At 54.6% G+C, this 16540-nt stretch overlaps 1 protein-coding gene across 2 annotated transcripts in view; it reads right to left on the bottom strand.

The window, feature by feature from the left end:
• TLN1 (talin 1) overlaps positions 1-16540 on the bottom strand; it is a 31967-nt gene that overhangs the window by 8313 nt on the left and 7114 nt on the right. For both annotated transcript variants that reach the window (XM_059072136.2, XM_059072137.2), the window contains exons 5-40: positions 16293-16445; positions 15886-16028; positions 15650-15777; positions 14632-14692; positions 13897-14001; positions 13411-13566; positions 12545-12646; positions 12302-12378; positions 11895-12075; positions 11608-11721; positions 11386-11494; positions 10988-11196; positions 10725-10823; positions 9538-9705; positions 9053-9347; positions 8323-8489; positions 7334-7462; positions 7055-7171; positions 6839-6952; positions 6501-6635; positions 6207-6335; positions 5927-6029; positions 5581-5789; positions 5117-5236; positions 4714-4911; positions 4383-4522; positions 4104-4197; positions 3911-4000; positions 3674-3796; positions 2240-2383; positions 1594-1755; positions 1217-1357; positions 942-1123; positions 608-740; positions 289-390; positions 33-203 (exon numbers count right to left, since the gene is read on the bottom strand). In XM_059072136.2, coding sequence (XP_058928119.1) covers positions 33-203; positions 289-390; positions 608-740; positions 942-1123; positions 1217-1357; positions 1594-1755; positions 2240-2383; positions 3674-3796; positions 3911-4000; positions 4104-4197; positions 4383-4522; positions 4714-4911; positions 5117-5236; positions 5581-5789; positions 5927-6029; positions 6207-6335; positions 6501-6635; positions 6839-6952; positions 7055-7171; positions 7334-7462; positions 8323-8489; positions 9053-9347; positions 9538-9705; positions 10725-10823; positions 10988-11196; positions 11386-11494; positions 11608-11721; positions 11895-12075; positions 12302-12378; positions 12545-12646; positions 13411-13566; positions 13897-14001; positions 14632-14692; positions 15650-15777; positions 15886-16028; positions 16293-16445 — 5003 coding nt within the window. The remainder of the gene's footprint in view (positions 1-32; positions 204-288; positions 391-607; positions 741-941; positions 1124-1216; positions 1358-1593; positions 1756-2239; positions 2384-3673; positions 3797-3910; positions 4001-4103; positions 4198-4382; positions 4523-4713; positions 4912-5116; positions 5237-5580; positions 5790-5926; positions 6030-6206; positions 6336-6500; positions 6636-6838; positions 6953-7054; positions 7172-7333; positions 7463-8322; positions 8490-9052; positions 9348-9537; positions 9706-10724; positions 10824-10987; positions 11197-11385; positions 11495-11607; positions 11722-11894; positions 12076-12301; positions 12379-12544; positions 12647-13410; positions 13567-13896; positions 14002-14631; positions 14693-15649; positions 15778-15885; positions 16029-16292; positions 16446-16540) is intronic.

Below are 16540 nucleotides of genomic sequence, written 5' to 3' on the forward strand. Positions count from 1 at the left end.
TAGTAGCAGCCTCTCAACCCGGCCCTCAGTACCTTGGGGTTACCGCCAGCCTCCTTGGCCGTGTACAGCAACTGCAGGGCAGACTCAGCCAAGGTTTTGGTCTGGTCCAGGAGTGCCATCTGCTGAGGGTGACTCAGGGTCTTGGAGGCAGCACCCACTGCAGCCAAGGTGAGTGGCTCAAAGTACTGGGCCATCTGGGACACCTGAGGCAAGGGATTGGAATGGGTCAGCCGGGCCAGGTAGCCTTGTTTACCCTATCCCGGTCTCCCCACGTGTCTCCCCAGGTACCTTGTGTCCCAGCTGGGAGGCTTCCGCCCGGGCAGCACTGGCCAGTGGCTCAATAAGATGGGAGATCTCCTGCACTGCAGTGAGCATCTGGGTATGCAAGGCCTGGGGAGGAAGCGAACTTTAGCTCTGACTGTGACCTGCAAAGGGACCCTCTAGTTGCACAGGACCCCCCTCTTCCTTCCACATCCAACTAACTAACCTCCTTGGCATGTTCCATACCCTCGATGTTTCTGTAAAGCCCATTCCCAGATCCCCCACCTTCCTCAAGCCTGCCATCACTCCTCCCAGACACCTTTCATAGAACGCCCTTCCCCCTTACCTCTTGAGAGATTCCCTCACGGGGAGCAAGCTGCTGGCTGATTGCGGCAAGGGAAGCCTGGTCTAGGTCCCGCAGACAGCTGTTCAGAGCTGCAATGGCCGCCTCACACTCCAGCTGCCCTGGAGCCTTGTCCCTGCAGACACATCACAGGCTCCAACACCAAGAACGTCCCTTTAACATAAGGCTAGCCTGCCTTTCCCTGTATCCCCCGAATCTTGGACAACAGGTGTCCTCCAACACGACCCCATCTCATTGCACCTAAGTGCCCACCCCTCCATTCTGTCACAACGTATATCCCCCAGTCACACCAGTTCTCCAGCCCGCCCCCCTGTACCTCATGCTTGTAATGAGCTTCTTGATGGAGTCTGAGACAGTACGGGAGTGGCCAGCCAGCACTGACCAGCGCGGGGGGTCCCGGGGATTGACTGCCAGGGCCCGGGCTGTCTGGATTAGGCCCCCGGCACTCTCCAACATTGTCTTGGCAGAGATCACAATGGGCTCCATGGCAGCCCGGCCCTGGGGAGAGGGGAAGCAGGGAGGTGAATCTCAAGACTCCTGGGAAGATGAGGCAGCAGATGGCCCATCCGTTCTGCCTTCCCCCGGCCTCACCTCGGGGCTGATCTGGGCGGGAACGCTGGAGAACTCAGGGTTGGACGCAAAGGCACTCAGATTGTCCACAGCCTCCAGCAGCGGGGCCGTTGCTGCTCGGCACTGCGCACGGTTCTCCTCTGTGAAGGCCCCATCCAGCGCCTGAAAAGGGAGTGACGGGGAGGCCCTCAGGACGGACTGTAGACAAAGGCGGTGCAGCCCAGGCCTCCCTCCTGAACTTAAAGGGTGTGGGGAGAGACTGGTGATGACCCGCGTGGACAGGAAAGGCCTTAGGCTCAGGCAGGTGGGATCTGGTAGGAAGCCTCAGGGAATGACGGGGTCAGGGGAGAGGACACTGGACAGGTCAGGGAGAGGCTGAGAATTCTAACACCGCGAACCTTGATGGTCTTGACAAGATTGGCCGTGCTGTTGGCCACCTCCTTGGCCGATTGTACGAACTGGCGCTTGGCGGTAGGATTGGCAGTCCGGGCAGAAGCCAGGCGGCAACTGTTACACAGTGCAGACGTGTGTTTAGCCACAATGGTGGCTGCAGAGAGCACCTGAGGAGACAGAAACATGGAAGAGCCACAATGAGGGCAGGAGGGAAGTGTCCACTCCAGGGAGCAGCCCCTTAGCTTGGGGGATGTATAGCAATACCCTTGGAAGTCTAATTAGGAAAGACAAAGTCACCTGAAAAGTCAAGGTCTGGGAGAGAGAGATACCTGAAGGTGAGCATGAGCAGGGAGTGGGGAAAGGAAGATGAAAAGCCAACACACTAATGGAGAAATGATAACAGGCTCTGTAGGAGAGTGAGCCCAAACACCCATAAAGAGGTGGTGAACTTGGCAGTGACTGAAGGAACAATGAGAAGCACGGCAGGAGAAGACAGTGACCTGGAGATGCTGTGGGTGGGAGGTCAGAGCTGGGACCCCAACCTCTCCTTCCCCACATGTCCTGCATCTCCCTCTCCCCCCACGGGGCTGGTCTGTCCTGGCTCGACAGCCTTTCCCAGGCTTGTCCGTGGTGCCTGTCCCTTTGAGTTACCTGGGCCTGGGTGCAGCCAGGCTCTCCCAAACTCTGACAGGCCATCTGAATTGCCTGGTTTGCTCGGGCAAACTGCGTGGGCTCCACCAGCCCTTGCTGTCCAGCTTGGCTATTGGGGTCAGAGACGCCAACCAGATATGCAGCCTGGGGAGAGAGAAAAGGTGGGGTGAGGAATAAGGAATATTCCTTAGGTGGGACTCGAATAGCAATAGTGGGGACAAAGGGAAGCAGGGGTAAGTTTAGTGGCCAAGGTTCTGTGTGAGTGGAGGTATACTAGCTAGCTATAGTTACACTGTAAGAGGGAAAAAACCTCTCCTGTTTTGTTAAATTTGTTCAAACATTTCAGAAGATTAAAAAAGTTAAAAAAAAAAAGGAAAGACACAAAATAAGGTTTTTATTAAAATTCTATGTGTATGTGTTTGTATGCTGGGTCTTAAGGCGAAAAGTACTGTTTACTGTAAGTGGCAGTAAAAAAAGTTTGAAAGCCACATACACACACACACACACACAAAACCTCTTTTAGAGATAGTTGTAAAACTACAGAGGATGTTAGACTAATTAACACTTATGATACCGTCAAGCTTCAGAGATTTGGAAAGAGGGAAGGGATGGGTATAATGGTTGCCAAAATCTGTTTTTGCTTGGAAGACCATCATAAGGTTTGATTCTTACTTCATCCAACACATGGTAGCTTTGCTTTTTCCTCTTCATGCTTTTCCAGAAATAAGTCAAACCATATACCGTAGGCCACCCAACAGAACAGGACACAGGGAGGTAGGGAGATTGAAGAAGCAGGATGATAGGGCTTCAGGGAAACATTCTGAGATGATGAGCTCTCAAGCCAGTTTGTTTTAAGGATTCGTATATGAAAGCAAAATACTCTGAGCTAATAGGTCGTTTTACACTTCATAATGTAGAAAAAGGCAAAGTTAAGTGGTGACGCAAGTAACTGGAAATTTAGTCCCTGGTACTATTCTAATAAAGTAACAATTATGTGGGGACTTCCCTGGTAGTCCAGTGGTTAAGACTTCCACTGCAGGGAGCCCAGGTTCGATCCCTGGTCAGGGAACTAAGATCCCACATGCCTTGCGGCACACATCCCTGCTCCGCCCCCTACGAAGTCATAATTATGTGGAAATAATTTGCATATGCTAGTCAGCATATACCAAGAAAGCTGGGTCTGGAAACAGCCCAATGATTGGACAGTATAACCATAACTCAAAGCACCAGGGCTCAGGGGTGACCGTGATCAGAATTGCTGGTGTTCTGTGATTGCTGACAAATATCTCTACTTTAGGAGGGGGAAAGATCCCCAGTTTCCATACAGTTGGCTTTGCAAGCCTAACTTTTTGACTTATCTGCAAGTGTGTCAGGCTGCAAGGAGGTAGGGTAGGGAAAGCAGGGGCATTCCAGGGACCATCTCAGGAGAATAACCTGTGCAGCTGCCTCGGTGAAGCCACAGAGGGCCTTGGAAGCTGTGGCAATGGCCTCTCCAAACTCTGGCAGGTTTCCGTTCTTGGCATTTTGGGAGATGCCAGTCATGGCCTCACCCAGTACCTGAGGAACAGAGTGTGTCAGGAGAGTCAGAGCCTGTCCTCAGAGGGATAGAGCAGCCCCCGGTTAGTTCCATCTTCCTGTCCTCTGCCCTCCTGGGTTCCTGGGTGCACTTACCTTTGAGTTTTCCATGACACTGTCCAGGCAGCCAAAGTAGGACATGTCATTGATGGGCTGGACTGGGTTCTCTAGGAGTTCCCGGACCGTCTGTAGAGGGGGAGGGTGAAGTGAGATCCAAGACATCCCCCCTCACCCTCCAACCAAGAACCCTTTCCTCAACCTCAACCCCATTTAACCTGACAGGGCCCACCTCCAATTCCCGCAGTGCATTGTCACACTCTTTCTGGCCTGGCGCCTGCTGGGTGCACATGGTGATGAGCTGGTTGATGCTGTCAGTCACTGCCCTGGGAGGAAGAGAAAGTCAAGTGAATGGGTGCAGAGGTCATCATTTCTGTATCCTGTACGTGTAGGAAGTCTCTAGCCATTTCTCTTTAACCTAGAACAACTCCTAAACCAGGGACTTCTCATGAGATGTCCCCTCCCCAGTGTCTTCAACATTCTAGGGCTGGGCTTCCTAGCTCCTACGTACCGGGCAGCTGCAGCCAGCTGACTCTTGAGGTTAGGGGCTGCAGGGTCTGTGGACAGGGCTTTGGCAGCCAGAAGAAGTTTGCTTGAAGACATGGAGATGCCCTTCAAGTTGGACACAACCTGGGCGCGGTCCTCCTGGCTCTGTTGAAGGCAAGAAGGTCAACACATTGTCCAGTCCTTTCTTATCTGTTTCTAAAAGGGATCTTCTCTCCCAGACACTCAAGTACTGCTAGAGACTGGGGAGGGGAGGGAGCCAGGAGCAGGTGAGGACTCGGTGGTCACAGAGATGCCTCTGATCTAACCCTTGAACAGGACCCAGTGCTTCTTCGTACCGGAGCCTGGCCTGCCATCTCCACACCAGCTTCCAGGAAGGTGCTGAAGTCCTGTCCGAATCGACCTGAGGCTCGAGCCAGGTCCTGAGGGGTTCCCCGAGAGGCCTGCACCAGTTCTGTGGCTGCCTGATTTAGCCCAGCAGCGGCTTCATTCAGCCGGCTCTGAGCTTCTTGAAAAGTCCCGGTGCTGGGGGGAAGCTGCAGGGTCAGAGACAAAGTCAGGTGCAACAATGGGAAATGACGTGAGAGAGAGACTGGTAAAGGAGCGCTGAGAGGTGGGCACAGAGCCTGGGGGCAATGAAAGGGGATACATCTGGGGAGTCAGGGTCAAGGAGAGGTCCAGAGGTAGAAGCTTGGAGTCCTTCATCCTCACTGTGTTCCCCCGACACCCCTGTCCTCCTACCGAGTCACTCAGGAGTCGCTTGCTGGCATCTCCCACTGCTCTCAGGGCATTGTCCACATCTCGCTGACCAGGCAGGCAGCTGACGCAGCGGTTCAGGGCCTGGGTCACTGCTTTAGCCACCTGAGGTGGGAAAGGAGACAGGGGTTGCCAAAATGGAAACAACTGGGAGATCCCCTTCTCCACCCATGGGAGATTCTGAAAGTGAAAGCAGAAAGGGGGTGTTTTAGCTGAATAGGCCAGGGTATCACGTTAGGGTATCAAGTGATAGTGACCAAACTTCCCCAAATGTGGCTTTCAGCTAGGCCCCTACCGCAGTCTAGCTAAGACACTTCAACTAAGACTGAGAAGGGCGGGCGGAATCCAGAGAGGAGCTGCGGTGTCGATGAGACTCTTCCCCTGTCAGGGTGGGCCTTCTGATGGGATCTGGGGGAGAGGGAGGGAGTGGCCCTGTCCCAATACCTGACCTGCGCAAGCCGCTGCTGGCTCTCAGGGTCCCCTGGATGGCCAGCTGCCTTCTTCGCCTCCTCGATGAGGCTGCTGGCCTTGTCCAGTACATCACTGGCTGTGTCAAGCACAATGGCTTGCACCGCAGGATCTGATGTCAGGGCAGCTACACCCCTGGCGGCTTGGGCCAGTGACCGCAGCCCACCTGCCACATCCCGAGCTGCGATACCTGGGGAAACAAGGAGAGAGGAAGGAGGGGAAAAGTCACCTTCACTGCCAGGCCCTGATGCCGGTGGCTTCCTCCATCCAGCTCCCATTGACCCATCCTCCTCACCACATGCCCCATTCCCAGCCCTGTCCACGTACCTGCATAATTCTCATTGCCCTGGGCAACCTCCCCCAGCAGCTGGGCGATGGCGGAGCTCACTGCTTTGGTGCTGTTGCCCAGGTCCTGGGCACACTTCTCCATCTAGGGATGAAGGAGGAGACTCAGGGGATCAAGTGCAGGAGGAACGGGAAAGAGGGAACCTGAGAAGCTATTCAGGGACAGCTGGCAGTTTGAATGAAGGTTCTGGGCAGCTCTGGGGCACGGATGAGGAGGAAGACCTCAGGGTTTGAGTAAGAATGAGGTCTTTAGAATACCTACCGTCTCCCCAGGTAAGGGCTTAAGCTTGCCATCTCGAGCTGCTGCCTTCACTTCCTGCAGATCTCTCTCTAGATTCTGTACCACACTCAGAGCAGAATCCATCTCCAAAGGCCCACATGCTTCCTGAGCCTACAAAGATATGGGGGGCGGGGGGGGTGTTGAGGTGTAGGAGGTACACTGTGTCTCACTCACGCCTCAGGTTACACAATTACCCATTTTAGGATATTCTGAACAGATTCTCCATCCTCCTAGGACTCCCCCCTCATCTTCCAAAAAAAGAGCCAGCTCCTATACCTTCTGGGCAGCGGTACGGAGTTCAGCCAGTGCAGTGCCAAGGTTTTTAGCACACTGACTCAGCTGCATGGCCGATGCCTGGTCCTGAACTGTTGGCACTGAGGCCTTCGCGGCTGCCACCATCTTCCCACCTGGCTGTTGGGGAACAGGTGGGCAGATGAAGTGTACCATACGCCCTCTGGGCTTGGGTACAAGGAATGATGACGGTCAGGATGTGGTGAGCACTGGGGCTCAGTACTGGGAGAGGCTATTGGCAGAGATTTAAATTGATTAAATCTAAAGGTCTTATAGAGGAGTGGGAAGGGTCTGGTCTGAGTGGTGAGCAGAAGGTGCCTTGCCTGCAGGAAGCTCTGGCTGGCAGCGATGAGGGCTAGCTGCGCACTGGGGCTGTCAGGCTGGGCTTGGCTCCCTCGGACACCCTGCACCAGCAGTGGAATCTGCTCTGCCACAGCCTGTAGGTGAAAATGTCATCAGAGCCACCTCTCCGCAGGCTGGGGGAAAGTCCCCCATCTTCCACACCTCCTCCCGCCCCCACGCGCTTCCTGGCGTCTCACCTTGCAACTCTGCATCAGCTGTGGCTGGGGGCCGGCAGAGGCCTTGGGGGTGGAGGCTGCATGTTGGGCTGCAGCGATGGTCTGTGTAGCTGAGGCTGCAGCCTGCTTGGCTGCATGCTTTAAGGACAGAATAGTGAGGACGAGGCCCAGACATTCTGATACCCTGTCCCTGGCTTACCCTGCCCGTGCTATCTGCCAAGGAAACATCAGCGTCCCCGCACATCCCTCCCAGTTTCATTCGTCCTAGAGCACCTACACTGGCTTGGTTCCCAGCCTCACCTCCAGGCGCTGCACCAGCTTTTTCTTGATGGCATTCTGTGCAGCCGCGTTGGTCGCCATGCGGAGACCCTCAGCTGCCTCCCGCAGCCGCTGCTGCTGCTCCTGACTGTCAGGGTGGGCGGCTGCTCCCTGAGAGGTGGCGAGGAGACAGTTACCACCCTGCGTCCCTGTGGACCCTAAATAAGCTCTTCCCGGACCCCCCAAACTCAGAGGTATTTTCCTGAAGTCATTTCTAACTACCCCCGCTGAAAGGTAATCATAGTTGAGACGAGCTACCTCAGGCAGGCCAAGGGGAGCCTAAAGGGGCTCTGGCTTCCGTCTGGGATGCTGAAATCCCTTCCTTAGGTAGAATTGTTTCTGCTTCCCCTCTCTGGGGAAGCGGCCATATTTCTTCCCCCCCTCCCCATAAAATACCACTAGCATATGGGGGTGAGCCGGGCTCTCTGGGACAAGAAGGATGCAGTTTAGAGCAGGGATCTCAGGGATACCAAAGCAGGGGCCCTGGTTACTCCTGCAAACTGAAGAGCCCCAGAGCCCAGGGAGCCTGGGAATCTATTGGCTTCTTCCTGACAGTCCTCTGCACCCTTCTGTCCCGTGTCCCACTGCCTTGTCTTTCTCTGTGCTGCTAGCAGCGGATCCCCTGGGACTGAATGCCAGCGTGCATTCACAGGAGACCAGGAAGCAGAGGGATCAGGAAGCAGACAGGTGGTGGCAGCAAAGTAGGGCAAAGTAGGAACCGCAGGCCTTGGACTTAGAGGAAGAAAAAGGGTACAGTTTCCTATCAGTCAGCAAGGACTCTGGGAGTCACACTGGCTGGAAGCCTGGCGCCATCCACTCACCACCTAGGGGCGCATTTATTTCCTCAGTGCTCCTGTTATTTCTTCTCTTGTACCTTCTGCTTTTCACCTCCCATAAATGAGGGTGACTATCTGGACCCTTCTACTTGCCTACAGGGCCCAGTCTGGGGGTCTGCACAGAAGGCTCTCTACCTTGGCAGCCTCCACCATCTTGGCTGTGGCATCGGCCAGGATCTTAGCGGCGCTTAAGAGCTTGCGGGAATTCTCCAGATCACTCTCCCCCTCGGCATCAGCCTTGATGGCATTGACCAAGTCAGAGGTGGCTTGGGCTAGGATGCGGGCCTGTCGCACCATCTCACCTGAGAGCGTAGGCACAGTCAGCGAAGGGAGCCAGAGACACTGAGAGGGTGTCGGGGGTGGAGGAAAGTGGTGCAGACAAGGTAGGTAGGGCTATTAGGGACGGTAAGGAGACACGAGAGTTCTTGAAGTGACTTCCCTGGAGTTACTGTTTCCTGGGTTCAGGATCTTGGAAAGGAACAGATTCCCTGGTGCGTTCTGATGGAGGGAGGGGCGGGGGCAGTCTCCAGTGGGTATTTTCCATAAGTAGTCTTGAGAGGATGAGACTCTTTGTGAAGGATTTTGGGGGTTAGGGAGTAGAATGGGGATGGCTATCTCTTAATAATATCATTTTCCATCTATTTTTGTGTATGCTTTGGTATGTTCTTTAAATACACCAAGGAAGGCAGAGCAGATATCATACTCCTGCTTTACAGATGGGGAACTGGAGATTTCAGAGATTAAACACCCAGCCCACTGTGCTGAGTCCTTGGTGAGGGGGGCGGTGATGGGTCTGCAAGGGAATTTCCAATGGACTCGGGGAACCTCACTGGGATTCTCTGTCTTCCCAGGGGGCTGTCCTTACCAGCATCACCCATGGAGCTAAAGATGTTCTCGGTGACAGTGAGGATGGTGTCAGTGGCCTGGTCATAGCGGCCAGCAGGCCCAGCCCCTGTGGCGTGGGCCCTCACGTGCTGCAGCAGCTCATTCAGGGCCTGGGTGACCGCTGTAGCCGCTGCTCCTACTCCCCGCAATAGCTGCCCATCCTCTGTGGCGGCCTGGGAGGCGGACACACAGCCCTCCACGGCTTTGGCCACTAGTCGTCCGGCCTCCACCAGCTGCTCTTGGCAGACAGGGGAGCTGATAGTAGGAGCCACCACCTGTGGGCAAAGTGAGTGTCAGAGACGTAGGCGAGGGAAAGGAGTCGTGAGGTAGGGGTGGCTGTGGTGTTCACAATAGTTATTAGGTTGGGTAGTGAGGCCTTGGGGGCCAAAGAGGTAAAATGAGAGGCTCTTGCGTGTGTGGTAGCATCACCCCTAGGCACAGGCTGCAGCAACCTTTGGGGCTCACCTTGGTACAGGCCACCAGCTGGGAGGTGGACAGGGCACACTGTGTTGCTGCAGCAATAACCTGGGTCTGAAGCCCTGAGTCCTCTGTTCGCTGGGCCACACTCTTGGCCTTGAGGACCAAGGCAGCTGCAGCACTTGCCACGGCCTTGGCTAGCTGCATGAGCACCTCCTGTGAGAAAACAGCAGTCAGCATGGCCTGAGATCCAGCTTGGGATCCACGGACCCTTCTCAGAGGCATAAGCTGTTTCATTAGTCCCACCGACTCCAATCACAGAACAGTGTATGCAGAAGCAACCAGAACCTACCCCAAGCCCCTGCCTCGAGCGCCAAGTGGGACAGAACCCCCACCAAGGAACAAACCCACACCGAGAGAAACAGTGTCTACACCAAAGGGAGAAACGCATGAGGCGGATACACTCGGACGGCAATGGGGAGGGAGGGTGGGCAGCGCTGTTACAGTGGGATGGAGGGAGGGAGGGGTCCCTCCCACCCCCAGCGTCTTTTCTCCATTTCTTCTCAATTTTGGTTGGGAGCAGTCACCCTGGAGTCTTGGGAACAAGTCCCTGTACTACCCTTCAGACCCCATTTTCTCAAGTCCTGCCTGTGCCGTGCCTCCCCAGCTCCCATCATGTTCTGCTCCCCCAGGAGGCCAGGGGAGGGGGCAGAGCGAGTGTATGCGGCTCAGAGAGGACAAAGCTGGGAAGGCCCAGGCCAGAGGCCGTTACCGTGGGGGGATCGGGGGGAGATGGAACCCCAGCCCCTCTGGGCGCACAGATCTGCATGGGAAATCCAGGATGACAAGTCAGCTGAGGAGACAGGCGCGGGTGGGAAGGGGGAGGGAGAGGAACAGCGCCCTCCAGGTGTGGGGTCTAAGGGACTGGAAGAGGGGCTTCAAGATGCCCTCAAGTTGTGGGGAGGGCTCCATATGGGGAAGACCGGGAAAGATGACAGGCGGCCAAAAACATGTCACCAATAAGGGCCGAGGGTGAACTAACAGGTTAAGTTTGGATTCAGGGGTTCTGAATTCTTATCCCCAAAAAATGGACTGGGGGTTCCCAGTGTCATCCCTGGAAACAGGTTCAGGTTGGCTCTGAGGGGTCAATTTACAGTAGCAGGACTGGAGCTGGATTCAGGATCAGAGGTTACCTCCTAGAAGCTGGGGTTCTGGGGGTTGGGTAAGTCACCAACCTGGAAGTGGGGGTCAGTATCACTTTCCCCAATTTGCTGCAACAGCTCCCCACTGGCCTGGCCCACGTTCCCAGCTGCTTGCAGCAGGTTCTGACGGGGCTGTGGAGAGTGAACACCGGTCAGAAGCTGCCTAATCCCTGCCCGCATGTCCACGGGTCCTACACGCCCATGGGTCTCACACTTCCATCCTGCAACCTGGACCGCCCCCTTCTCCTTGGGCTCGAACCCTCTCCTCTCCCTAGTGCCAACCCCTGGCCCCTGACCTCGGCACTGGCCGGCTGGGCACTGCGCAGCAGCTCTGACACCGCCCCCGCCAGGCCCTTGGCTGCCTGCAGCAGGGGCCGGCCACTGCCACCTTCGTCCTCCAGCAGGGCAGCCAGCAGCTTCACGCCACGGGACATCTCCGTCAGGTTGGAGGAGATTGTGGTGACTGCACAGCCCACTGCGGTGTAGTCTGTCTCGGCGGGGTCCCCTGGGGGGAGAAGGAAGAAGAGGAGGCCAGTCACAGGCAGTTAGTCACACACACGTCCTGAGAGAGACGTACACACAAAGTCCCTCCCGTGAGTCAAGGTGCAGTCACACCGAGCCAGTCACGCTCACGCTTGCACATGCTCGCCCTCCCCTCCGCCACCGCACACAGAGGGCTGGGCATCCGGCCTACCTGCTGTCAGGTTCACCACGGAGGCAGTACCGGCTGTGATGGCGTCTACCTGGGAGTGGATTTCATGTTTTGATTCATCCATCTTGTTCTTACGCCAGGCCTTCGAGGCCTGAGAGAAAAGAGAAACAAACCTCAGGATCTGCTCTGCTGCAGTTAAGCCAAACACTGCTCCTTGGAGTCCCAGCTTCAGCACCATCGGCCTCTCCTCCATCCCGTACTCACAGCATCCTGGCCCAGAGGGGGCAGAGTGTCAAAGTCATCCAGAGTGGCCTGGGCAGCCTGCACAGCCTGCATGCTGGAGTTGATGGTTCCAGTGAGTGCCTGCTGGGCTGATGTCTATGAGACAAAGAGAGAAGTAACAGGGAACATCTGGAGGAGAGAGAAGGTAAAAGAGAGCCTGAGGCCGAGAAGGAGACAAACAGGGACACGGGAAAGACTGCCGACTCCTGGCTAGGCCCAGCCAAGGGGGGGCAGGCCCGGAATCGTGGCGGCAGTGGGGGCACTCTTACCAAAGGAGGCATGTGTCCTCGGTGCATCTGGCCACTGGTAATCTGCTGCTGGGCAGGGGGCATGCTGCCCACCTGGAAATTTTCAGGACCAGAGGCTCCGGAGCGCATGATGGCAGGCAGGGCCACGGAGCCATGCTCCACCTTCCCCACCCGGTTACACTGCTGCTGAAGGACTGTTGACCTAGAGAGGGGACGTATGGGGAGCACTCCGAGGACCTCCTCCTCTCATCCCTTCCCACCCCGCTCTACCGCCTCTGCACGTCCTATGGTCTGGGCGGTGCGTGAGGTCTCACCACAGCCTGCGACCGGTTAGAGGCATCCTAAGGACTCCCCCCCTCCTACAGTCCTTGGGGTCATGCCTTGCCTTCCCTGCCCGAGGGATGGGGTCAGCCCAGTTCCCCTCGTACTTCTTGGGGGACACCGAGTCCTCCAGCATAGTAGACTCCTCGTCTCCCTCCAGTCCAAAGTGATCCTTGCTCTTTTTCTGTAGGGAGAAAAAAAGAACAAGAGTTAAAGAAGAGGGAAGTGAAAAAGGCAGCCTTTTCATTCCGCAGTCAGCCATCTTCTGGAACTCGGGTCCTCATTTCTAAAGGACCGGCTTGGGGACAAGGTAAAGGAGGAGAAGAAGGTAGGGGTCAGGCAGTGCTCACCTTCTTAAGGATGATATCGATGTAGCCAGCAATGAGCTGTGCGATCTGCTCCCCCTCGGTTGTCTGCACCGAGTAGTAGCCATCTTGGTAGTCCCCGAAATCCTAGGAGGACAAGGTGGGGACTCAGTGGGAAAGCCTGAATCCACCCAGGATGGGAAAGGGTGGGGCGGGAGCCCAAGGTCGAGCTGATGAGGGGCGCTTCCCTGCCCCGTGCCAACAGCCTCTAGGACAACAGCCTTTCTTCAACCTCCTATTTCTTTATTTTCCTTGGAGGAAAATATTTTATTTCCAAGGAGTGCTCTTTATGCTACACAGTTTCAAATGTGTGGCATTTAGGAAATCTCTCTTCTCCCACCCTGAAGTGGGAGAACACATTTATCATTTATCATTAAATGACCATAGTTAAGGATTAGTACTAATACCCAAAATGGAAAAACCACCTTTACTAATTTCCCTTCTCAGTGGGGCACTTCTTCAAGGTGGGATCAGTTTTCAATTCATAATGCCAAAACATAAAGCTAGAGGAGGAAACTACTGTAAGTAGCTGTTGCTGAAAGAGGGGAGGCTTATTTTTCTTTCTGTCACCTTTTTCTTCCCTCTCCCCAAGTTTCCTGTGATCTCAGCTTGCTGGTTACAGTTTTGTTCTGATGATTTTAAAAAAATGTTTCACTTAAGCTTCCCTCATTCTCCAGGGGAGTTTCCCCTCTATTCTAATCTCCACGTTCCTGCAATAGTTCCAAAGTTTTCCTTTTTTCTGGAGTTGCATTCAGTGCACCTACCCCTGAGCAGGGGCGCGGGGGAGACCTCTGTGGCTGCCCCTTCTCTGAAAACTCCAAAGCCCTTTCTCCCCCGAGACCCCAGCTCACCAGGGTGAAGCTCTTGGGAGAGGCAGCCCAGCGTTTGATGTTGGTGAGGTTCCATTCCTGGATCACCTCTTTGGTCTTCTCGTCCACTCGCATCACACACTCCTTAGTGATGCCCAGAAGCCTGGGCACCAACTTGTTTTTTCCTTTCATCTTTTCCTGTGGGGCAGAGGTTGTCGTTGGTGTTATTGGTCAGGGGATCAGACCCAGACCACAGTGGGGTGCTGAGGTGGGCAGGAGAGCTAAACCAGGGTGCCTATGGATGGACCCGGGACAAGCCTATGTTAGGAGAAAGGGAAAGGGAAGGAAAATGCAGGGTAAGGAGGGAAGTGATGGTGGAAAACTGACAAAGGGGCAAGTTTTCACAAGGAAGAGAATGGGATTCTTGGGGAACAATGGGAAATGTGACTGGGGGCAGGGTTAGAGACTCAGAGAGGAAAGGGTAAGAGTGAAAGTAAGGGCGGGCAGAGAGAAGAATCCATAACCCACCTTGACCAGGAAGAAGGAGACGCCGTACGTCTTGAGGGAACGGGCTAGCTTCACGTAGCGTACCTTGGCCTCGATCTCACTCATCTGTCCACAGTTCTTGTGTGCCTTCGAGTATGAAATGGGGACACATTTAGCAAAATGTGGGGAGGATGATATCGCAGATGAGTTAAGTTGGGATGTGAACTATGATGGGAGAGCATAATGGGAACAGAGGAAAAGTTAGGGGATGCAGGCTGTAAAAAATGAGAAGGTGAGGGGATGGGACTGATAAAGGATACGCAGAAGCAATTATTCAAGAAGCGAGGGATACAGTTAAGGAACTTGCAGACATTCTGTAGATGTGAATGGATGGTTAGGAAGTAGAAGGTCAAACACAAGGCCTTTTGGGCTGAGGATTCAAAGAGTGGGGATAACACCTTCCGTCTCTTCACAGTAATTTAGGCATACTACCTCGTTTGATTCCTCTATCAATCCTACTCAGGGCAGAGAGTTATCCCATGTTAGAGGTAAAGAAAAGAAAACAAGATTACTGAACTGAGTTCCACAGCAGATGCAGTGTGCAGGTGGAGACCAGAAGCCCAGGTCTGCTTTCTTGGTGCAAGAGGGGTGGGAGAACAGCTTGGAGGGTGGAAGCAGGGTAGGGGTGATGAGGAGGGGGCGGGGGTCCATTTAGTCAGTAGGATTAAGCAGCAAAGCTCCCGGGTCACCCCAAACACTTTCCCCATCCCCATTCACCTGGAAGATCTTACGCTCTCCCTTCTGCTTCACATACTCCTTGGGCAGGAAGTCCTTCAGGCTACACCAGAAAAGGGAGGGTCAGCATGTAGTGGACAGCATCAGGGCTATGTGGGCCATGGACTGTGGGCCTAGGGTTGTAAGGAAATGTCTAGGAGAGTATTATCTTTGGGGAGAAAGAAGACTCAAGGGACTAGAGTCTGGATTATCCCTGAAATCAAGATGACTTAGTACTAACTCTTGAATACAGCCTGTGTCCCTCCTTACAGGGAAAGAGACTAAGGGAACTTGAGTTGGAGGCTCATTCCTTCAGGAAAAGAGGGTCGAGAGCACAATTTCAGGGAACCAAGAGCAGAACGAGCTCATGAGAAGGACGGCCATGCTTGCAGGAAGCTGAGAAAGCCACAGCAAACTGCAGGTATTCTGAGAAATACCAGTGGATGAGACCTGTGAGACTTTTGAAATCTGATGTTCCCTGTGATGAAAATGTAGTTTCCCTCTGGCTCTTGCAGTACAATTCTTTTTTTTTTTTTTTTTTTTTTTTTTTTTGCGGTACACGGGCCTCTCACTGTTGTGGCCTCTCCTGCTGCGGAGCACAGGCTCCGGACGCGCAGGCTCAGCGGCCATGGCTCACGGGCCCAGCCGCTCCGCAGCATGTGGGATCTTCTCGGACCGGGGCACGAACCCGTGTCCCCTGCATCGGCAGGCAGACTCTCAACCACTGCGCCACCAGAGAAGCCCCGCAGTACAATTCTTCAGAGCAGCTCAGAAAAGTTACATGCTTACTTCAGAGGTAGGGGGCAGGGGCAGAGATTCTGGACTACATTTATATTCCACATGAGGCCAGGGAGGAGACAAATGGACGATGGAGGCTGAAAAGGTACCCATATGGGTCAGCCCCTGGGATCTGAGAAGAGGAAATAGGGAGAAGGTCTGGGATGGAGACAGGGCCATTATGCGGGGCCGCAGTGGCAGGGAGCCCTGGGCCCTGACAGGGTATGGCATGAAGGTCACTCACTCGAGGAAACCAGCCTTGTGCTTCTGCTCATTGTGGGGCCCAAACTGGATCTGGCACTGGAAGCCAGCGAACTCACAGGCCTTGTCGAAGGACACAGGGTGGGAGCCGTTCAGGATGTCATCTCGTGCCTGCAGAGCACAGCGAAAGGAGGCAGATGTGTCTGCGGTACAGAGATACCCCCACTGCGCTTCTGCCTCTCTCCCTACCACCCCATGCCAGGCAAGTCCTCTCCCCACCTGCACATAGAGAAGGTTCAGCTGGACAGGGTCCCGGGAGTCCACATTCTGGTCTGAGTAGAAGAACTTCCTCCGGAGCAGAAGCGTCTCATGCTCCTCCACTCCCTGTTCCCTCAGCGTCCGGCCATGGTCCAGCCAGTTCACTGGGACACAGAGAGTCCCCTCAATGTCAAGCCCCTAGAGCCCCTATGCCATCTAATCTCTGGCTTTTTGTTTGTTTCTTCATTTCCTACCCTCTCTCACTAATATGTTAAGTTCAGTGAGTGTAGGACTTTGTTTTACTACAGATGCATCCCCAGTGCTTAAACAGTGCCTTTCAAAAGCAAGTATTCAGTAAATAACACAGAAACGGCTGCCCCTGCCACCCTGCTTGTTTCGAATGCCCTCTTCTGTCCCTTTCTGCTTACGCTCGTCATCTGTGTGCAATTTCTGCTTTAGCTTCTCCATCTTCTTTTCATCTCGCAGCAGTGTCTTGTCCTTTCGTAAGGTCCCTGTCACCTCCTCCTTCTTTTCTTCCATGAGCTCTCGAACCAGTGAATATTCATCATGGTTGGTGATGCCTGGGGGAGGGGGTGGGTTGGCAGCATCCCAGGCACTGCAGCCAGGTCTTCTGGCAGAGCTGGGGCCTCCCCCTGAGCCTCCGGCCCCATGAGCC

This window comes from Kogia breviceps, chromosome 8, assembly GCF_026419965.1.
Source record: "Kogia breviceps isolate mKogBre1 chromosome 8, mKogBre1 haplotype 1, whole genome shotgun sequence".
NCBI classification, from domain to species: domain Eukaryota; kingdom Metazoa; phylum Chordata; class Mammalia; order Artiodactyla; family Physeteridae; genus Kogia; species Kogia breviceps.